The sequence below is a fragment of the Rhinoraja longicauda genome, chromosome 9 (genome assembly GCF_053455715.1).
Source record: "Rhinoraja longicauda isolate Sanriku21f chromosome 9, sRhiLon1.1, whole genome shotgun sequence".
NCBI classification, from domain to species: domain Eukaryota; kingdom Metazoa; phylum Chordata; class Chondrichthyes; order Rajiformes; family Arhynchobatidae; genus Rhinoraja; species Rhinoraja longicauda.
The window spans coordinates 69,351,164-69,374,210 of record NC_135961.1 but is presented as its reverse complement, the minus strand read 5'-3'; the positions used below and the strand labels follow the sequence as shown (position 1 = coordinate 69,374,210).

Here is a 23,047-nt window from a genome sequence, read left to right as displayed (position 1 = left end):
GGTGTTGCATCTTCTGCGGTTGCAGGGGAAGGTACCTGGGGAGGGGGTGGTTTGGGCTCTTCATACCTTCTTAGTGTGACTATACAGTGAATATCTTGTTGTAAAACACGGTGCTGGAGGAGTCAGTGGGTCAGGCAGCATCTGTGGAAAGCATGGCCTGTCGGAACCCATCTTCAGACTGGTACCCAGTGGTGGCAACAGCTCCCTTTACACCCACCACCCTTGCCACTCATGTAGGCCCCAGGGATGAAGTCCCTTCCCTTGTTTCAGGGGAGTCCCCATTGGACTCTGCCCTCCAATGTCCAGCAGCGGAAGGACCCAAGACTGCAGTCCTCTCCCACATGACATTTTACCAGCACCTTTTCAGATGGTAAACTCCCCAGTAAAGGACACAAGAGCGCTGGGGTATATAGGCAGGTCCCATCCAACATGGGACCTATCCAACATGGACAGGTCTATAAGAAGATAACTGCAGATGCTGGTACAAATCGAAGGTTTTTATTCACAAAATGCTGGAGTAACTCAGCGGGTCAGGCAGCATCTCGGGAGAGAAGGAATGGGTGACGTTTCGGGTCGAGACCCTTCTTCAGACAGAAGAAGGGTCTGAAGAAGGGTCTCGACCCGAAACGTCACCCATTCTTTCTCTCCCGAGATGCTGGCTGACCTGCTGAGTTACTCCAGCATTTTATGGACAGGTCTAGGTCCAGTGATGCTGTGATAAGTGTGAGGTTATCCACTTTGGTGGTAAGAATAGGAAGGCAGAGTATTAGCTGAATGGTGTCAAGTTAGGAAACGGGACGTACAACGAGATCTGTGTGTCCTAGTGCATCAGTCACTGAAAAGAAGCATGCAGGTACAGCAGGCAGTGAAGAAAGCCAATGGAATGTTGGCCTTCATAACAAGAGGAGTTGTGTATAGGAGCAAAGAGGTCCTTCTGCAGTTGTACAGGGCCCTAGTGAGACCGCACCTGGAGTAGTGTGTGCAGTTTTGGTCTTCAAATTTGAGGAAGGATATTCTTGCTATTGAGGGCGTGCAGCGTAGGTTTACTAGGTTAATTCCCGGAATGGCGGGACTGTCATATGTTGAAAGACTGGAGCGACTAGGCTTATATACACTGAAATTTAGAAGGATGAGAGGGGATCTTATCGAAACGTATAAGATTATTAAGGGGTTGGACACGTTAGAGGCAGGAAACATGTTCCCAATGTTGGGGGAGTCCAGACCAAGCGGCCACAGTTTAAGAATAAGGGGTAGGCCATTTAGAACTGAGATGAGGAAAAACTTTTTCAGTCAGAGAGTTGTGAATCTGTGGAATTCTCTGCCTCAGAAGGGAGTGGGTGCCAATTCTCTGAATGCATTCAAGAGAAAGCTAGATAGAGCTCTTAAGGATAGCAGAGTCAGGGGGTATGGGGAGAAGGCAGGACCGGGGTACTGATTGAGAATGATCAGCCATGATCACATTGAATGGCGGTGCTGGCTCGAAGGGCCGAATGGCCTCCTCCTGCACCTATTGTCTATTGATGTTATTCCGCTTTTTAAGAAAGGATGGAGAGAGAAAACAGGAAATTATAGACCAGGTATCCTGACATCAGTGGTGGGGAAAATGCTGGAGTCAATTATAAAAGACGAAATTGCGGAACATTTGGATAGCAGTAACAGGATCGTTCCGAGTCAGCATGGATTTATGAAGGGGAAATCATGCTTGACTAATCTTCTGGAATTTTTTGAGGATGTAACTTGGAAAATGGACAAGGGAGAGCCAGCGGATGTAGTGTACCTGGACTTTCAGAAAGCCTTTGATAAGGTCCCACATAGGAGATTAGTGGGCAAAATTAGAGCACATGGTATTGGGGGTAGGGTACTGACATGGATAGAAAATTGCTTGGCAGACAGGAATCAAAGAGAATGGCAGGCAGTGACTAGTGGGGTACCGCAGGTGCTGGGACCGCAGCTATTTACAATATACATTAATGACTTAGATGAAGGGATTAAAAATAACATTAGCAAATTTGGGTGACACAAAGCTGGGTGGCAGTGTGAACTGTGAGGAGGATGCTATGAGGATGCAGGGTGACTTGGACAGGTTGTGTGAGTGGGCAGATGCATGGCAGATGCAGTTTAATGCGGATAAATGTGAGGTTTTCCACTTTGGTGGTAAGAATAGGGAGGCAGATTATTATCTGAATGGTGTCAAGTTAGGAAATGGGGAAGTACAAAGAGATCTGGGTGTCCTTGTTCATCAGTCACTGAAGGTTAGCATGCAGGTACAGCAGGCAGTGAAGAAAGCAAATGGCATGTTGAACTTCATGACAAGAGGAGTTGAGTATAGAAGCAAAGTGGTCCTTCTGCAGTTGTACAGGGCCCTAGTGAGACCGCACCTGGAGTACTGTCATGGATAAGGAGTGCAGTTTTGGTCTCCAAATTTGAGGAAGGATATTCTTGGCATTGAGGGCGTGCAGCGTAGGTTTACTAGGTTAATTCCCGGAATGGCGGGACTATCACATGTTGAAAGACTGGAGCGACTCGGCTTGTATACACTGGAATTTAGAAGGATGAGAGATCTTATTTAAACATATAAGATTATTAAGGGATTGGACATGTTAGAGGCAGGAAACATGTTCCCAATGTTGGGGGAGTCCAGAACCAGGGGCCACAGTTTAAGAATAAGAGGTAGGCCATTTAGAACGGAGATGAGGAATAGCTTTTTCAGTCAGAGAGTTGTAAATCTGTGGAATTCTTTGCCTCAGAAGGCAGTGGAGGCCAATTCTCTGAATGCATTCAAGAGAGAGCTAGATAGAGCTCTTAAGGATAGCGGAGTCAGGGGGTATGGGGAGAAGGCAGGAACGGGGTACTGATTATGGATGATCAGCCATGATCACATTGAATGGCGGTGCTGGCTCAAAGAGCCGAATGGCCTCCTCCTGCACCTATTGTCTATTGACTCGCTGAGTTACTCCAGCACTCTGTTGTGTCCTTTAGTGTAAAGCAGCATGTGCAGTTCCTTGTTTGTGAACTCCCCGTTGGAGCTGGCGGAGCAATGCCTCCTCCCCCCCTCCACCCACCCACCTCTGGCATATCCCCCAGCACCACTGGGATTGTCGGTTTACCCAACCCTGCCCGCACTTTCTCTGCAGACCCGTCACCTGTTGCTATTCTCTGGAGATGAGTCGCGGGGTGAGTGCAGCACTTTGTATCTACAAAGTGAGCTGGACTGTGCCAAACTGAGCTGTGTTGGGCTGAGCTGTTGGGCCGGGCCGGGCCGGGCTGGGACGGGGCGGGGCGGGGCGGTGCGAGTGCCGGTGGGGCAGGCAGGCCGGTAGCACGGTGCGGTGACTCGGACCCGCCTTCTGCTGCAAACTCAGCCCCCGTCTCCGCGCAAAGATGGCGGGATCGGCAGCGAAGAGGGTGAGCGCGGTGAGTGCGGGGCTCCGCTGCCTCCAGCGCCGCTGCTTTACCGGGCCGGGCCGGGCCGGGCCGGGGGGCGGCGAGCGCCGCAGTGGGAGCGGGGACCCCGGGACCGGGGAGCGGAGCCGCGCCGCGCAGCGCCGTGTGGAGGGAGGTCCCATGGCCGGCCCGGCCTGGCCGCACCGCTCCACCATACTCCCCCACTCCAGCAGCGAGCGGCTGCTCCAGGTGCCGGCTTGTGCGGACCCCCCCCCGGCCCCCCAGCCCCCCCCCCGGCCCCCCAGCCCCCCCCCCCTCCCGGCCCCCCAGCCCCCCCCCCTCCCGGCCCCCCAGCCCCCCCCCTCCCGGCCCCCCAGCCCCCCCCCCTCCCGGCCCCCCAGCCCCCCCCCCTCCCGGCCCCCCAGCCCCCCCCCTCCCGGCCCCCCAGCCCCCCCCCTCCCGGCCCCCCAGCCCCCCCCCTCCCGGCCCCCCAGCCCCCCCCCCTCCCGGCCCCCCAGCCCCCCCCCTCCCGGCCCCCCAGCCCCCCCCCTCCCGGCCCCCCAGCCCCCCCCCCTCCCGGCCCCCCAGCCCCCCCCCTCCCGGCCCCCCAGCCCCCCCCCTCCCGTACCCCCAGCCCCCCCCCCCTCCCGGCCCCCAGCTCCCCTCCTCACCCTCACCCCCCTCCCCTCCTCACCCTCCCCCGGCCCCCAGCCCCCCCCCCCTCCCGTACCCCCAGCCCCCCCCCCTCCCGGCCCCCAGCTCCCCTCCTCACCCTCACCCCCCTCCCCTCCTCACCCTCACCCCCCTCCCTCCTCACCCCCCTCCCTCCTCACCCCCCCCCTCCTCACCCCCCCCCTCCTCACCCCCCCCCTCCTCACCCCCCCTCCCTCCTCACCCCCCCTCCCTCCTCACCCCCCCTCCCTCCTCACCCCCCCTCCCTCCTCACCCCCCCTCCCTCCTCACCCCCCCTCCCTCCTCACCCCCCCTCCCTCCTCACCCCCCCTCCCTCCTCACCCCCCCTCCCTCCTCACCCCCCCTCCCTCCTCACCCCCCCTCCCTCCTCACCCCCCCTCCCTCCTCACCCCCCCTCCCTCCTCACCCCCCCTCCCTCCTCACCCCCCCTCCTCCTCACCCCCCCTCCTCACCCCCCCCCCCCTCCTCACCCCCCCCCCCCTCCTCACCCCCCAAGCCCAGCGGCTCCGGAGCAGGGGGATTAACCCAGCCGCCCCTGCCCGTCCTGATCAGTGGGTAACGGGCTCTGCTCCCACTCCCCCCGGCCTCGCTGGGGTTTGGCTGCCACTGCCTCAGTGTGCAAGATCCCTCTCCCTCCAGCTCGTTGCTTGCTTGTCCCTCTTGTTGCTCTGAGACGAGTCGTTTGCCACCGGTGAGATGCCGCACTCTGGGGATCCATCTCCCAGCCAGCGGCAACCCACCCTCCCGTGTAAAGTCACCGTCACGCATATACTACTCAGTCAGAGAGATAATCTATTTATCTCTTAGATAGTGGACGGAGATCATCACCTGAACAACTCATTAACTTCTCCCGACTCGGAAGATGTCCCACGACTGGTAAAAACAAACACAATTCTTTGACATTGAGATAACTTTGTAAATGTTGTTTGTAAGGTGAGCTTAGTTATCATTGCCGATTGTTAATGGAGCTTTGTGCTGGGCTGAGACTGACTAATTCCTCACTCTCTTTCAGACCGTTCCTTTTTGTGGTTCTGTAAAAGGAGGCATGAGGCCGGGAAAGAAGATACTAGTGATGGGTATGGTGGATGCAAACCCAGCCAGGTACTGACCAACATACACTTCTGTTTTACTGTCATAGAGTGATACAGTGTGGAAACAGGCCCTTCGGCCCAACTTGCCCACACCGGTCAACATGTCCGAGCTATACTAGTCCTACCTGCCTGCGTTTGGTCCATATCCCTCAAAACCAGTCCTATCCAAGTACTTGTCTAACTGTTTCTTAAACGTTTATTTATTTAGAGATAAATAAATATCTGGGATAGTCCCAGCCTCAACTACCTCCTCTGGCAGCTTGTCCCATACACCCACCACCCTTTGTGTGAAAAAGTTACCCCCTCAGAACTATTAAATGTTTCCCCCTTCACCTTAAACCTATGTCCTCTGGTCCTCGATTCACCTACTCTGGGCAAGAGACTCTGTGTCTATCTGATCTATTCCTCTCATGATTTTATATACCTCTATAAGATCAGCATGCCACATCAATAAACACCTCATATAAGGAGTAGTCCACTGGCTATTGATGTATGAATATTGATATCACTAACTTCAAGTAACCCTTGTATCCCGTCTCTCTCCATCCATCCCTCCCCCACCCAAGTTGTTGTACTGTCTTCAAAGTCGTCTTGTTGAGTCTCATTGTCTGTAACTCTCTGCTAACTGGTCTGTTTCCTTTATCATCATTACTTTTTTGCATATCTTTCATTCATTTGATCTTTCTCTCTCTACATTACTGTCTATATCTCTCATTTCTCTTTCCCCTGACACAATCTGAAGAAGGGTCTCGACCTGTTTCTTTTCTCCAGAGATTCTGTTTGACCCGCTGAGTTACTCCAGCACTTTGTGTCTATCACTGGATAGAGAATTGGCTTCATGGAAGGAGGCAGAGGGTGATGGTGGAAGGATGTTATTCAGACTGTCGGCCTATGAAGAGTGCTGTGCCTCAGGGACTGCTACTGGGCACAGTGCTATTTGTGTTTATATCAACAATTTAGATGAGAATGTGGAAAACATGACTAGTAAATTTGCAGATGCCACTAAGGCAGTTGGTATCGCAGATAGCAAAGATGGCTTTCAAAAATTGCAGCAGGGTCTTGATCAGTTGGGCAAGTGGGCTGAGGAATGACTAATGGAGTTTAATGCAGATAAGTGCGAGGGGTTGCATTTTGGGTGATTTTATAGAAATGTACAAGGCTATGAGTGGAATAGATAGAGGGAATGCATATAGTCTTTTACCCAGAGTAAGGGAATCAAGAACCCGAGGACATGGGTTTAAGGTAAGAGGGGAAAGATTTAATAGGAACCTGAGGGTGATGGGTGTATGGAATGAGTTGCCAGAGGAGGTAGTTGAGGTAGGAACTATAATAACATTTAAAAGACATTTGGACAGGTACATGGATAGGAAAGGTTTAGAGGGTTATGGGCCAAACGCGGGCAAGTGGGACTAGTGTAGATGGGGCATGTTGGTCGACATGGGCAAATTGGGCCGAAGGGCCTGTTTCCACACTCTATGATTTCTGTATTCACCAGTGCCAAATTCAGAGAGATCTTAACAAACCTACTTAGGGTCAAAATAAGAATGTGCTAATTAAAAATATAATACTGTGGATTTTCTTTGGAAATGAAACATTTTAAAATAATTCTCGAAAGTAAGCAATTTCAAGCCTGAAATTGAGACATAATATGAGAACGTGCATCATTCTGATCTGAAAAATGTTTAGTGCCTAACACTGGCTGTTACCGGAAAAGTGACAAAGCAGATTTCAGCACAACTCTCAAACAAATACAAATTGTGCTCCTTCCATTTTCCATTGAATAAGTGCAGATTTGTTTAGGTCTTTTGTTTGTTCTGAAAAGAAGCAGTGCCAACAGTCTGGATTACATTTATGAAGTTAAAATGACTTGGTTCTGATCTAATGTACATAATAACCTCAAAATCATCATGTTTGTGCCGTGTTATGGAACTGATCAGAAATGCAGAATGATATTGTAGGTGGGAAATGTTTGATCTTTAACAGCCGTGGAAAGCATCATTAGTAGATGAAGTCCATGCACTGAGCTATGATTGAGATTTGGTCTTTATCTTACAGTTCACATTAATGTTTTGCGTCAGTTTGTTTATTTAGACACATTAAAACCTAATTGTTTGCTTTGATTTTCATGAAGGAAAATATGATCTAAATTTCAAGTGTATTTCTTGTTGCGGCATCCATCCATGGCCTCTGCCGTTCCCCACCCCTGCCGTTCCCCACCCCTGCCGTTCCCTACCCCAGCCGTTCCCCACCCCTGCCGTTCCCCACCCCTGCCGTTCCCCACCCCTGCCGTTCCCCACCCCTGCCGTTCCCCACCCCTGCCTCTCCCCACCCCTGCCTCTCCCCACCCCTGCCTCTCCCCACCCCTGCCTCTCCCCACCCCTGCCGTTCCCCACCCCTGCCGTTCCCCACCCCTGCCGTTCCCCACCCCTGCCTCTCCCCACCCCTGCCTCTCCCCACCCCTGCCTCTCCCCACCCCTGCCTCTCCCCACCCCTGCCTCTCCCCACCCCTGCCTCTCCCCACCCCTGCCTCTCCCCACCCCTGCCGTTCCCCACCCCTGCCGTTCCCCACCCCTGCCGTTCCCCACCCCTGCCGTTCCCCACCCCTGCCTCTCCCCATCAGCATTACAAACTTCTCAACTCTCCATCTCTCACTTTCACCACAACCTTGAATTCATTGTTCCACCATTTCAAACCATTCCTTTTTGCTTTTGAAAGGCCTAAGTTCTTGAATTTCCTCTGTAAATCTCCTGCCTCACTTACCCTCTCATTTAAAAGTCATTTAAACTTTCAGATTTATTCAGGCTTTTTGGTCATTTGCTCTAATAAACCCTTACATGGCTTGATATCAAGTTTTGCTTGAAAATACTCCTGCCAAGTGTCTTGTGGTATTTTAACTAGTGACAGGCAAATTGTTATTGTTGATGTAGAAATAAAAGGATGGCTGTTCACTGGCTATCAGATGGCTGATTATCTGCGGGTTCTTTCAGCTTTGTTACAGGCATGGCCTCCAGCTGGAAGGTCAGCCAGCACACAACACATCAGCAAAGCCCAGCTCCTCTCTGATACTGATGGCCAGCTGAGGAGACAAGGGCACACAACTCCTTGTTGTGGAGTAACTCAGCAGGTCAGGCAGCTTCTCTGGAGTAGAAACAAGGAACTGCAGATGCCGGTTAATACACAAAAGGCTAAGTGCTGGAGACTGACCCGACCCAAAATGTCAACTGGAGTATTGTGTTCAATTTTTGACATCATGTTATAGGAATTATGTTGTCAAGCAGGAAAGGGTGCGGAAAAGACTATGGAGGATGTTGCCAGGACCTGAGGGCCTGGGCTACAGGGAGAGATTGAGTAGGCTGGGACTCTATTCCTTGGAGTGCAGGAGGATGAGGGGAGATCTGATAGAGGTGTACAAAATCATAAGAGAAAATTATCAGGTAGACGCTCAGTCTCTTGCCCAGAGTAGGGGAATCTAGAACCAGAGGAGAGAGATTTAAGGTGAGAAGGGAAAGATTTAATAGGAACCTGAGGGGTAATTTTTTCATACAAAGCATGGTGGGTGTAGGGAACGAACTGCCAGAAGAGGTGGTTGAGGCAGGTACTATCACAATGTTTAAGAAACATTTAGACAGGTACTTGGATCGGATAGGCTTATGGGCTAAACGTAGGCAGCTGGGACTAGTGTAAATGGAGCATGTTGGTCGGCGTGGGCAAGTTGGGCCAAAGGGCCTGTTTCCACGCTTTATAACTATATGACTCTATCCATGTTCTCCGGACCCGCTGAGTTACTCCAGCACTCTGCGAAACGTCACCTACCTATGCTCTCAGGGACGCTGCCTGACCCTCTGAGTTGCTCCAGCACTCTGTGAAACATCACCTATCCAGTCTCCACAGATGCTGCCTGACCTGCTGAGTTACTCCAGCACTCTGTGAAACGTCACCTATCCATGTTCTCCACAGATGCTGCCTGACCTGCTGAGTTACTCCAGCACTCTGTGAAACGTCACCTATCCAGTCTCCAGAGATGCTACCTGACCTGCTGAGTTACTCCAGCACTCTGTGTCAAGAATTACATAGCTGGAATCCCGGCACATCTTGCCCGTCGCCTCACAGGCTATGATTCTAACGGGCCATTTACATCGCGTTACTCAGGACCTGCTCAGCTGTTTAAAATCATGTAAACCAGTTTAAAAGTACATTACACTAAAAAGTCCAGTCTCACTTAAAAATAATTAAAACCTTCAAACTGGCTAAATAAGATCATGTTAAATGTTTTACCTGCCGTTGACCATTTCTTCCTTTCTAGACGATGCCCTGTTAACAATTTCAGTTCAGTGGGAGCTGAGGAAATGCAGAGGTTTGATATCATTAGGTTGTAACGGGTTTAGGAGAGATTCACCACAATGTTACCTGGGCCTGTGGGCTTGTTACAGGGAGAGGTTGGATAGGATGGGACTAATATCTTAGAGCGTAGGAGGGTGGGGGGGGAATGAAATCACTAAGATGTACAAGATCATGAGTGGCATGGATAAAGTGAACGCTCACAGTGTTTTTCCCAGGGTAGAGGATTCTGAAACTAGAGGGCATAAACCTCAGGTGAGAGGGGAGAGTTTGAAGAGGGACCTCAAGGATAACATTTTTCACTTGGGGGGGGGGGGGGGGGGGGGGGGTGTCCATATCTGGAATAAGCAGATACAATTATAACTGTTAAAACATTTGGACAGATACATGGATAGGAAGAGTTTAGAGGGATATGGGCTATATCCAGACAAATGGGACTCGCCCAGTAAGCCAACTGTGTTGGCATGGACAAGGTGGGACAAAGGACCTCTATGTGCTGAACAGCTCCATGACTGGGTTTGCATGGACAAAGCTAGCAGAGAAGTTTTGGGAGCAGAAAGCCACGACTCAGGTCCCATTCCTGACGGGTCCAGTTATGAACATTTTTGCCAGCCGTTCCATCACCTATCTGTGCGTACGATTTGCACAGTGACTTCGTTTAGAGGCTTTGATGGGTTAAGGAACTTTTGATTTCTAATACTTTTCTTGTTATCCCTGTTGTAGCTTTGAAATCAGTCTGTGCTGTGGAGACAGTGACGTGTCACAAGCTGACGTGGCCATCGAGCTGCAGGCAAGGTTCACCGACCAGCAGTTTGTCAGAAACGCTTTTGTATCTGGGCAATGGGGAGAAGAAGAATCATCCATTCCCTACTTTCCTTTTATCCCAGACCAGCCGTTTAAGGTGAGTAGCAATATTATCTACCATCTACCTCACTGGTAATCCTCGGACTATCCGTGATCGGACTTTGCTGGCTTTACCTTGCACTAAATGTTATTCCCTTATCTTATTTTTTCTCTCTCGTTTATTACTTTGTTTACAGTGCACTGTGTTTACATATTGTGTTGTGCTTCAGCAAGTAAGAATTTCATTGTTCTATCTGGGACATATGACAATAAAACAATCTTGACTCTTGACGTATCTTTCTACTGTAATGGCTCGATTGTAATGTATTGTCTTTCTGCTGACTGGATAGCACGCAACTAAAGCTTTTCACTGTACCTCGCTACACGTGACAATAAACTAAACGGAACTATTAGCGCCATCAGCAATACTGTGCATGACTCTGGTCTTTGTATCTTTGTATTATTGGTTGTAGTATTGGTGTTTTATTGTCACGTGTACTGAGAGACATTGAAAAGCTTTGTAATCTAGTTGCATCATATACTACACATGAGTACAATGAAGCCATACTCCAATACAATATACAAAGAGAAAAATATCAAAATATAGCGTTACAGTATTGTTGGGTTACAGTTAAAGAACAAAGTGTAAGGTCTGCAGTGAGGTAGGTTGGAAGATCAGGACTACACCCTAACTTATAAGAGGACCGTTCAGTAGTCTGACAACAGTAGGGAAGAAGCTGTTTCTGAATCTGGTGGTATGTGTCTTCAAGCTTTTGTACCTTCTGCCCAACGGGATGCAAAGATAATGTGAAGCTTTCCTGTGGCTTTGCATTTTACTCCTCTTTCCTTACCCTGCAACCTTTTGTCTCCTTTTTTATCTCTTGCCGTTGTCCATCCATTTGCCAATCAAACCCTTCCCATCTCAACTGTATCTACCTACCACTCGGCAGGCTTTATCCTGTCCCACCTTACTTCCAGCTTCCTCACTCCACATCCTCCACAATCAGTCTGAAGAAAGGTCCTGCCCTGAAACATAACCTGCGCTGGAGTAACTCAGCGGCTCAGGCAGCATCTCTGGAGAACATGGATAGGTGACGTTTCACAGAGTGCTGGAGTAACTCAGCGGGTCAGGCAGTATCTCTGGAGAACATGGATAGGTGACGTTTCACAGAGTGCTGGAGTAACTCAGTGGGTCAGGCAGTATCTCTGGAAAACATGCATAGGTGACGTTTCGGATCGGGACCATTAACCTATCCATGTTCTCCACGGATGTTGCCTGACCCGCTGAGTTACACCAGCACTTTGTGTCCTTTGTAGGTCTGCATCTGCAGTTCCTTGTTTCCACTGGGGTTCACATATCTGATCCATAATCTTTTGTCAGGCCCAGGAAAAACTCGAAATCAAATATGTTTGAACTTGCAGAGAAGGGAGTGTGGTGGGGAGAGTGATGGGAATATCTGTGATCGTGTGGAGACCAGTAATCTGTTCATGCAGGCAAGCCGAGGGTGCTGATGGCTGGTTAGTCACAGCTGATTTGTCTGAATTTAAATCGGAGGGGATAAATGATAATGGAGAGAGAAAGATAAACATATTGGAATTGTGAGATGCAGACTGGAAAAGCAGGCACCACAATGCTGCAAATGTGAAATACAAGCTGAGGATGCTGGAAATATTCAGCAGGTAGAACATGGAACTGTGCAACAGAAGGACTGGCTCTTTGGCCCACTTGTCTGTGCCAAGACCATCTCTTATCTACCTGCACATCAACTATATCCTCTCATATGCATGCGCCTATCCAAAAGTCTCCTAAATGCCACTTTCATATCTGCCTCAACCACCAACCCTGACAGTGCATTCCAGGCACCCAACACCTTGTGTAAAAAAGGTTGGCCTGCTCATCTCCTTTAAACTTTGTCCCTCACTCTAAAACTATGCCCTCCAGTATTTGATTTTTCCAAAAGGTTCTAACTACCCTATTTACTCTATGCCTTTCGCAATTTTATGTACTTCTCTCATGTCTCCTGTAACCTCCATCATTCCAGAGAAAACAATCTAAGTGTCCAATCTCCCCCTGTAGCTAATACCCCTTAATCCAGTCATCATCCTTCCTGTAACGGGGTGACCAGAACTGCAGGCAGTATTCCAAATGCAGGCCAACCAAAGATTTAAACGGCTGTATCGTGACTTCCCAACTCTTATACTAGAGGCCCTGACCTGTGAAAGGAAGCATACCGTTGTCTTGTGGGAAGCATACCGTGGTCTAGTAGGAAGCATACCGTGGTCTAGTAGGAAGCATACCGTGGTCTAGTAGGAAGCATACCGTGGTCTAGTAGGAAGCATACCGTTGTCTAGTAGGAAGCATACCGTTGTCCAGTAGGAAGCATACCGTTGTCTTGTAGGAAGCATACCGTGGTCTAGTAGGAAGCATACCGTGGTCTAGTAGGAAGCATACCGTGGTCTAGTAGGAAGCATACCGTTGCCTTGTAGGAACCATACCGTTGCCTTGTAGGAAGCATACCATTGTCTTGTAGGAAGCATACCGTTGTCTTGTAGGAAGCATACCGTTGTCTAGTAGGAAGCATACCGTTGTCTTCTTTACCACTCTGTCCACTTGTGTTGCCACTTTCAGTGAGTTATGGACTTGGGCCCCTAGATCCATCCCCCTGTACATCAATGCTGTTCAGGGTCATGCCTTTAATTGTATATTTCCCCTTTACATTTGATCTCCCAAACCTCACATCCGATCGGATTAAACATAGATAATAGGTGCAGGAGGATGCCATTTGTAGCAGGCAGCATTTGTGGAGAGGGAAACAGGGTTATTATTTCACGTCGATGATCTTTTCCTCGGAACCAGCCAGGTCTGATCCAAACCTCTTTATCTGCAATTGTTGAATCCAATATGGTCCTGAGAATTGCATGTGCTTGTGAAGATGAGGTGCAGTTGCTTGCGATTACTTTGGGCTTCATTTGTTGAGTGTTAGAGGCTATGGCAGTCCGAGTGAGAGTGGAACTGACAATTACATTGATAGGCAAGTGGAAACTGGAGGTCTCCCTTGTTGACTGATTGCCAGCACTGTTGCTTGTTGATGACTGCAATGTTTGCCCTGTATGTGATGCCACATGTTTACATTACATGTCAAATACCACAGAAATCACTTTGGCTCTCTGAGTGAATGTGAGTTCAGGATTTCAGACCCGCGTTACTGAGCAATTTGTAACTGGCATCAGCTGTGAGTCAGCAGGTGGTCACTCACCTGAGAACGTGGTGCCTCAGGTCGTGCTGTGGCCACAGGCACAGAGATCCACACCGATATTCTGCTGCGTCACTGACTCGTCTTTGGGTGAGACCGTTACACGTGGCCTCAAGGAGTTATCACATTGCCTTTTGGATGAGTGCGATGTTTGCCAGGTGCTATTGTTGACTGTAAACTACAGGATGTTTGGAAAGGCAGGTAGAATATGAGGCAGAAATACACTTATTTCTAGTTAACCATTTTCCTGCTTATATTCTACCTCTAATGTTGAGACAGTAAGGTTTATCGGAGCCAATCAGCTGCTTGCAACTTTGCCCTTTCACGGAGTTGTGGAGTCATGCAGCACGGAAACAGGCCCTTCAGCCCAGCTTGGCCATGCCAGCCAAGATGCCCTACCTCAGCTTGCCCCATCTCCCTGTGTTTGGCCCAAATCCCTGTAAACCTTTCCTATCCATGTAGCTGTTCAGTCTTGGAGCAGGAAAGGTGAGTCAGCTGGACTTGCAGTGGGTTAGAACGTGGGTTTCACCATTTTGGGTGACTTTGGGCTCGTGGAACATGGAGCCCGTCCGTGCAGGGTTATGTTGGAATAGGGCTGTCCAGCGGTAACAAAGATATGGATCATGTCAGGCCGACACTGGATCCATTACATTACATGGATCCAGTGTCAAAGTAACCCACATGATGCAAAAAACAAGGTATGTAGGTTAATTGGCTGGGTAAATGTAAAAATTGTCCCTAGTGGGTGTAGGATAGTGTTAATGTACGGGGATCGCTGGGCGGCACGGACTTGGTGGGCCGAAAAGGCCTGTTTCCGGCTGTATATATATGATATGATATGATGATGTGTCAACTAGCACTGGAAAATTGAGCAACTTTTTAGACTCGCTGTCACCACTGCACGCTGTGAATTCAAAAGCTTGCTTCCCCCGTACCCCCCTCCACCTCACCACATCCACAAGCAGGCTGAAGATGGGTCCCAACCCGAAAACATCGCCTATCAATATTCTCCAGAGGTGCTGGCTGACCCGTTGAGTTACTCCAGCATCCAGTGTCTTTTTGTTTGTAAACCAGCATCTGTAGTTCCTTGTTTCTATGTTGACAGACAGTTCATTACTGCCTGAAGTCAGTAGGTTGAGGCTACCTAATGCATTGCATACAAGTATTGGATCCCAGACAGGTTTCGACAAGGGGTGGGTCCGTGGCAGGCGTTATCTCCAAGCAGCGGTCTCTGCTGGGTTAATTTTTAAAAATGTCATTGTTAGATTTTTGGTAACTAAATACAGTGCATTCAGAAAGTATTCAGCCCCCTTCACTTTTTCAGCATTTTGTTACGTTACAGCCTTATTTAAAATGGATTAAATTCTTTTTTTTAATCATCAATCTACACACACTACCCAAGAATGAAGAAACGAGGACAGGTGTTTAGAAATTTTTGCATTTTTATTATGGGGTATTGTGTGTAGATCGATGGAAAAAAATAATTTAAAATCCATTTTAAAATAAGGCCGTAACGTAACAAAATGTGGAAAAAGCAAAGGGGTCTGAATACTCTCCAAACGCACTATATATTCTGGCATTTTGTACATGCAGTTTGATCATGGTTCTGTCGTGATCTCATTGAATAGCAGGTGGAACAAACTAGGGAATTGAGCTCCCAGTTTGTATCTCAGATGGACTGACGCCATTCAGAAAGGTGACCCCCACTTTCTTGTGGGGAGTTGTGGATGGCCAACATAGACTGACAAACTGGAACTACGGACTGTCTTGGTAGCACCAAGGACTTTGGGCTTTTTGCAATAAGATTGAGTTTTCTTTAATTTATTGAATTTTGTTTATTGGTATCTTTGAGTACTGTGCTTACAGATCTTTTTTGCAGCTGCAAGTAAGAACTACATTTTAAAAAAATGCAAGAGTAACTCAGTGGGTTAGGCAACATGTCTGGAGAACATGGATCGGTGATATTTCGGGTGGGGACCCTTCTTCAGACTATTGAAGGATCCTGACCCAAAATAGCATTCATCCATGTTTTCCAGAGATGCTGCTGGTCTACTGAGTTACTTTTTGTAAATCAGCATCTGCACTTCCTTGTATCCAGAATTCCATTGTTCAGTTTTCGGTACACGTGACAATGAAACACTCTTGACTCAAATGAGTCTGTTAAAAGAGTCTTGTATCCTTAGAGAGAGATTTAAGACTTTATGTGTTTAATATCCTAGGTATATGTATCATGCTGAATTGTTTTGATAATGATGACGTATTAAATGCTTTTTATTCATTTCATGCTCTGCAGCTTGAGATACACTGCGAATACCAGAGGTTCCGCATATTCGTCGACGGACATCAGCTTTTCGATTTTTATCATCGTGTGGACAACTTTTCAGCAATTAATGAAATAAAAATTATTGGCGATTTGCAACTGACCAAACTTGGTTAAAGGTTACCGGGATAGTCAGGAGGGAACGTGAACTTACTGCTGTTGGGTCCAAGACTTGTCATCGTGCATGGGAGGCTGTGCCAGCAGGTCGAAGCTGTCTCAGTATCAGTCGCCATTGTCTGTTGTTGTGAAAAGGAGAATCAAATTGTTGTTTGCCATTGGCATTTAATCGGTGCAAAGATTTTAGGGAGCAATTGGGGAAACGTCGGCAGCAGTAAATAAAATACAGTTAATAACGGTTCAGAATTGCAAGGAGGATACATTCTAGTTACGACTTCACATGTCCAGGACATTACTCCAAATACACGGGAGGGGGAGGGAGGGGGTAGCAGGGCAGCAAACACGGTATTTTGGTGTTCTTTACACCTTGCACTTCGTCGTGTGTTTCCGCAGTGAAATGACAGCACAAATAATTAACAAATATATATTTTAAAAAAAGAACAGTCTGGTATTGTTTAGATTGTAAATTAAATGCTTTGTGAATTGTAACATGGATGGTGTATTTTGTGCTCGGTAATGCCATGTATTTTTAACTATTTTGCCTTTTAGTCGTAATGAACTATTAACCATCAACTGTAGGGGATATTAACCAATGAATGTACCAGATGTGTAGAATGTTTCTGCAAATGAGAAGTATATTTCTAGAAACTCCAAGGTTATTAATAATTTTATAGATTATAAGCAATAAATGCAGGCAATGAACAAAACAAATACTTACAAATACATTGCTATTTACAGAATTCTTATCTTTCTAGAAATATATTTTAATTTATGCTTCAATATGCTTTGGATTTATTCTGTTAAATTAAACTCTAATCAGAATTGAATGGTAACAAAAGTAATATTTCACTAGGTAAAATTGTCTGTAATTAAGAGAATGTAAGAGAACACTAAATTGAAAAGCCAAGAGTATTGTGTATTTTACATGTTTTCATTGATACCACCTGTAAGCCAAAGGGTTGGCTAAACTGAGTTTCTTATCAGCTGCTATTATTTAGTACTACAAATGAACACATAAATCACCAGACTTGGAGAACGTAGATCTAATTGGAGAGATCAGTGGGAATATTTTAAATCAGAATACTGATTACAGTAATTGTGGAAGAAGATGGCCCATTAATATCATCAAAGTTGCTTTACAGATTTATACGTTCTGTCATTAGAAAAAGTATTTTGGCATTATTCACAATTTTTTCATATTGTCCTGCATTTTAAAAAAATACATCTTTCCCAAATTCTACTGTACAGTTGTACGTTTGTATATTTGGTTAGTGTGCATCAGCACATGCTGAATTCAGGAAGACATTGATGAAATGTATTGTTAGAAATATCAAATATTATGAAAACCCTGGGCTAAAATGATCTCATTGTGGCGGTCCCTGGTGGTGAGTCAGGCGTGGTGCAAACCCTCAGCTCGGAGGGTGGAGTCACGTAACTTGGAATAGGGAGGAGTGGAGTTGGTAGTGGCATTCCAGGAGGAGTTGAACTGGTTGGGGGTTAGGGGAGCTGTATGGACTTGGAAAACCTTGCTTGGCACGTGTCCCGCTTCATTGGCTTTGCTTGCCACTCGTGTCCCGCTTCACTGGATCACGTTAGGGTCACCAATGAAGCAGGACATGTGTCAAGCAACGCTTTCTTTATTCCTCAAGCCCATACAGCTCCCCAAACCCCCAACCAGTTCAACTCCTCCTGGAACTCCACTACCACCTGCCACTCCTCCCAATTCCAAGTTAAGCGACCCTACCCCCCCCCGACCTAAGGGTTCGCACCACGCCTGGCTCACCACCAGGGACCGCCACATCATCCTGATTATTTTACCACATTTACATGACAACGGAGTATAAGATCATTGTGGCATTGTCAAGTGCTTCCTTGATTTGTTCTACTTCTCTACACTACAAAGTTAGTTGGGTGCTTTAAAAGTTATTTCAGTTGTAGGAGACATGGCTCACTGTAATCTATCAGAGATGCCGTTTGAAATGTAATACTGTTATGCATATTTTGTCCTTAATTTTGTTAAGATCAATTGATAGCACAATTACAAATAAATATTTGTAATTTCCCCATATTTTCTCTTTTATCCTTCCCCTTTGCAAAGTCGGCCCAGGAGGCGAGGGCTGGGAATGGTGGCGTTGTTTACTGTCTGTCTGCAAACTCAGGCTGAGTGATGAGACATTGGATCTTTGACAAATACTTCACATTCTAACTGTCGGCTTTATTCAGAATAGAAGTTAAGCTGGCAGAAATGCAGAGAAGATTTACAAGGATGTTGTGAGGGCTTGAGCTATAGGGAGAGGTTGGGCAGGCTGGGACTTTATTCCTTGGGGCGCAGCAGGATGAGGGATGATCCCCTCATTTAGATTTAGAGATACTGCGCGGAAACAGGCCCTTCGGCCCACCGAGTCCGCGCCGCCCAGCGATCCCCGCACATTAACACTATCCTACACACTAGTGACAATTTTTTTTTACATTTACCCAATCAATTAACCTACATTCCTGTACGTCTTTGGAGTGTGGGAGGAAACCGAAGATCTCGGAGAAAACCCACGCAGGTCACGGGGAGAACGTACAAACTCCGTACAGACGGCGCCCGTAGTCAGGATCGAACCTGATCGAACTGTAGTCAGGATCGAACCTGATCGAACATTTAAATGTAACATCTGCAAGTTTGCAGGTGACACAAAGCTGGGTGGCAGTGTGAGCTGTGAGGAAGATGCTATGAAGCTGCAGGGTGACTTGGATAGGTTGGGTGAGTGGGCAGATGCATGGCAGATGCAGTATAATGTGGATAAATGTGAGGTTAACCTCTTTGGTGGCAAGAACAAGAAGGCAGATTATTACCTATTTCTACCACTATCTTCCACCCCCCATCCCTCCCACCTGTATCCCTTTTTCTGGCCTCAATTTATGGCTCTTCTCTCAAGTCAAGTCAAATTTATTTGTCACATACACATACTGGATGTGCAGTGAAATGAAAGTGGCAATGCCTGCGGGTTGTGCACAAAAGCGTTGCAGCCTTTTGCTCTCCCCCCCCCATATAATCAGTCTGAAGAACAGTCCCAAATCAAAATACCACCTATCCATGTCCTCCAGGGTGGTTGCCTGATCTGTGGAGTTACTCCAGCACTTGGGTGCTTTGCTGCTCTAGATTCCAGCATCTGCAGTTCTCTGTATCTGGAACTTTTATTTCCTACTAGACCAAGTGGACCAGTTGGGCCCAAACCTCTCCTGCAAATGGTGCAGCATCCTCTCCTCCCCCACTCCTCTCCTCCCCCCCCCCCCCCCCATCCCCTTTCCTCCTCCCTCCTTCCATTCCCTCTCTCTCCCTCCATTGCCCCCCACCCCTGCCTCTGTAGCAACCCGCCTCCCGGCCCGGGCGGCCGCCATTGGTGGGTTGGGGGATGGGAAGAGTCCTGTCCCGTCCCGGTGTGGGGATGTTCAGTGGTAGATGGCGGCGGCTCTCCCACTGTTGTTGAGCCGCTGGACTCTGGGTGGCGTAGGGAAGGCGCTGAGCCAGCCGGGGAGAGGAGGGGGGACGGGGGAGCCAAGGGCAGGCCCAGCGCCAGGCTCAGGCCTCGGCCTCCACCAATGCCCGGCCTCATCGCCGCTGCTGCTGTTGCCGCCTTTCCCCTTGGTCCATCTCAGGCTCGCGTTTACCCGGTCATGTCTAGGCCATGCCCCGGCTGCTTCCCCCGGCACCAGGCCTGGCTCTCCTGACCCCAAGAGACAGGCGGCCGATCCCTGCTCAACGGACCTCAACTGCGAAGGCACGGACATGTTTGTTTTGCGGATGCGGCGGCCATCTTACGTAAGTACCAGATCAACGGAGCCCCAACTGCGCAAGCGCGGTTTTCTAAACTTTAAAATGTGAATACTAATTTTGCCTACTAATCTCCTATGTGGATCCTTGTCAAAGGCTTTCTGAAAGTCAAGGTACACCACATCCACTGGCTCTCCCCTGTCACTTTTCCTGGTTACATCCTCAAAGAATTCCAGAAGATTAGTCAAGCATGATTTCCCCTTCGTAAATCCATGCTGACTCGGAACAATCCTGTTACTACTATCCAAATGCTCCGCAATTTCGTCTTTTATAATTGACTCCAGCATCTTCCCCACCACTGATGTCAGACTAACTGGTCTATAATTTCCCGTTTTCTCTCTCCCTCCTTTCTTAAAAAGTGGGACAACATTAGCTACCCTCCAATCCACAGGAACTGATCCTGAATCTATAGAACATTGGAAAATGATCACCAATGCGTCCACAATTTCTAGCGCCACCTCCTTAAGTACTCAGGGATGCAGACCATCGTGCCTGGGGATTTATCAGCCTTCAGTCCCATCAGTCTACCCAACACCATTTCCTGCCTAATGTGGATTTCCTTCAGTTCCTCTGTCACCCTAAGATCTCTGCCCACTAGAACATCTGGGAGATTGCTTGTATCTTCCTTAGTGAAGACAGATCCAAAGTACCGGTTCAACTCGTCTGCCATTTCCTTGTTTCCCATAATAAATTCCCCCGCTTCTGTCTTCAAGGGACCCACATTTGTCTTGACTATTTTTTTCTTCTTTACATACCTAAAAAAGCTTTTACTATCCTCCTTTATATTATTGGCTAGTTTACCCTCGTACCTCATCTTTTCTCCCCGTATTGCCTTCTTAGTCATCTTCTGTTGCTCTTTAAAAGAGTCCCAATCCTCTGGCTTTCCACTCTTCTTTGCTTTGTTGTACTTCTGCTCTTTTTTTTTTATGCTGTCCTTGACTTCCCTTGTCAGCCACGGGTGTCTCTTACTCCCCTTGGAATCTTTCCTCCTCTTTGGGATAAATTGATCCTGCAACTTCTGCATTATTCCCAAGAATACCTGCCATTGCTGTTCCACTGTCTTCCCTGCGAGGGCCTCCTTCCAGTCAATTCTGGCCAGCTCCTGCCTCATGCCTCAGTAATCCCCTTTGCTATACTGTAATACTGACACTTCCGATTTTCCCTTCTCCCTCTCAATTTGTAGAGTAAAACTTATCATATTGTGATCACTGCATCCTAATGGCTCTTTTACCTCGAGTCCCCTTATCAGATCAGGTTCATTACACAACACTAAATCCAGAATTGCCTTCTCCCTAGTAGGCTCCAGAACAAGCTGTTCTAAGAATCCATCTCGGAGACACTCCACAAACTCTCTTTCCTGTGGTCCATTACCAACCTGATTTTCCCAGTCTACCTGCATGTTGAAATCTCCCATAACCACCGTAGCATTATATTTGCGACATGCTAATTTTAGCTCCTCATTCAACTTGCACCCTATGTTGAGGCTACTGTTTGGGGGCATGTAGATAACTCCCATTAGGGTCTTTTTACCCTTACAATTCCTCATTTCTACCCATACTGATTCTACATCTCCTGATTCTATGTCACCCTTTGCAAGGGAGTGAATATCATTCCTCGCCAACAGTGACCCCACCCCCTCTGCCCACCTGTCTGTCTTTTCTATATGTTGTGTACCCCTGAATATTCAGTTCCCAGCCCTGGTCCTCTTGTAGCCATGTCTCAGTGATTCCCACAACATCATACTTGCCAATGTCTAACTGAGCCTCAAGCTCATCCACTTTATTTCTTATACTTCGCGCATTTAAATACAACACTTTAATTTCCGTATTCACCTCCCCTCTCACACCGGTCACAATTGGCCCTGACCTTACTCTCTTATCCCATCTAGAACTTCCCTCCCCATTCATTCGAGAGTCCTTTGCAATTTCTCCTGTATTTGCTTCCCCTTTAACTCCATCTCCATATTCCCAGTTTGTCAACCCCTCCCCCCCACTACTTAGTTTAAAGCCACACTTGTAGCACTAGCTGCAAACTGTAGATTGATCAAAGATAGTCCGAGGGTCCAGGGCCGTTTTTACTGCATTATGGGCCCCCGGGCAAAGCAGTGTACTGGGGCCCCTACCGTTACTCTCCCCCACCCCCCTTTCCCTACCAGCCCCCCCCCTGTCGTGCCGGCGAAAAGCACTTACCGAAAAGCACTTAGCGATGGACTTAGGGTGCTACATTGTTGCGAAAAACACTTGCAGATCGCTGTGAGAAGCACTTAGGGATGGAAAATGTTGCGAAAAAAGCACTTATTGAACCTACATTTTTAAAGTAGTATTTATTTATTGCAAGTCACTTAACATGCACAGATCAGCTCCTATGCTCGTGGGCCCCCGGGCAAGTGCCCATCAGGCCCATGCGTTAAGACGGCCCTGCGAGGGTCCTCGACGAGGTAGATAGTAGCTTTATTTTAATTTCCCCAGGATAGTTGAAAAACCAAAGACTGGAGTGGTTTGATGCTCAAGTAGGGTACGAGTTAAGTTTGAAGTGTGGTTCAGGAAGCTGATGGTTGATGGCTACCTCAGTGTTTGAAATTTGCTACCTCAGCGTTTGAAATCACTCAGAAGTTTCCTCTCTTCTGTCCATCCCCTGGACTGCAGTGCATCGTCCAGAAGGCTCAAACTCTGGAAAGAGAGACTAGAGAAATCTCCGGAAGCATTCACATGGCAATCGATCACTCTGAGAAACTCCCACCAGGTTCCAACCAACCATGGATAACCTGGCGCAGTCTCAACAGACTGCAGACAGGCATAATAATAATGGTTGATGATGAGTAGCTGGATATTGTAAGTCTGTGATAACATTAGCTGCCTTGAGGCAGTACCTCCTCTTGATGAGTAGTGCAGTGCCTGTGATGGGCAAGGCGATGTCCACCACTTTCTGCAACATCCTTTATTCTTGAGCATTTGAATTACTGAATTGGGCCGTGATGCAACCAGTTAACATGTGCTTCTCAGCACACCTGTAGACATTGGAAAGAATATTGGGTGACATGTCAAATCTCCTCAAACGTCTCAGTAAGCAGAGACATCGGTGTGCTTTCTTTGTGACTGCATCAATGTGTTGGGCATAGGACAGATCAACAGATCTGTCTCCACCTATATCCTTCCTTTGTCCCGCCCCCCTGACATCAGTCTGAAGA

At 47.8% G+C, this 23,047-nt stretch overlaps 1 protein-coding gene across 4 annotated transcripts; it reads left to right on the top strand.

Moving 5' to 3' along the window:
- The first annotated feature begins 3,062 nt into the window (after positions 1 to 3,062).
- LOC144596839 (galectin-related protein-like) lies at positions 3,063 to 17,399 on the top strand. 4 transcript variants are annotated; one of them, XM_078405688.1, is made up of 5 exons: positions 3,063 to 3,174; positions 4,885 to 4,953; positions 5,090 to 5,178; positions 10,230 to 10,407; positions 15,897 to 17,399. In XM_078405688.1, the coding sequence occupies exons 1-5, from the start codon at positions 3,163 to 3,165 to the stop codon at positions 16,038 to 16,040; spliced, it is 492 nt and encodes a 163-aa protein (XP_078261814.1). In that variant the 5' UTR covers positions 3,063 to 3,162; the 3' UTR covers positions 16,041 to 17,399. The 4 variants fall into 4 exon arrangements, with proteins under 4 accessions (XP_078261814.1, XP_078261813.1, XP_078261812.1 ...); XM_078405687.1 differs by lacking the exon at positions 3,063 to 3,174 and adding an exon at positions 3,268 to 3,405; XM_078405686.1 differs by lacking the exon at positions 3,063 to 3,174 and adding an exon at positions 3,268 to 3,414.
- Positions 17,400 to 23,047: the final 5,648 nt, after the last annotated feature.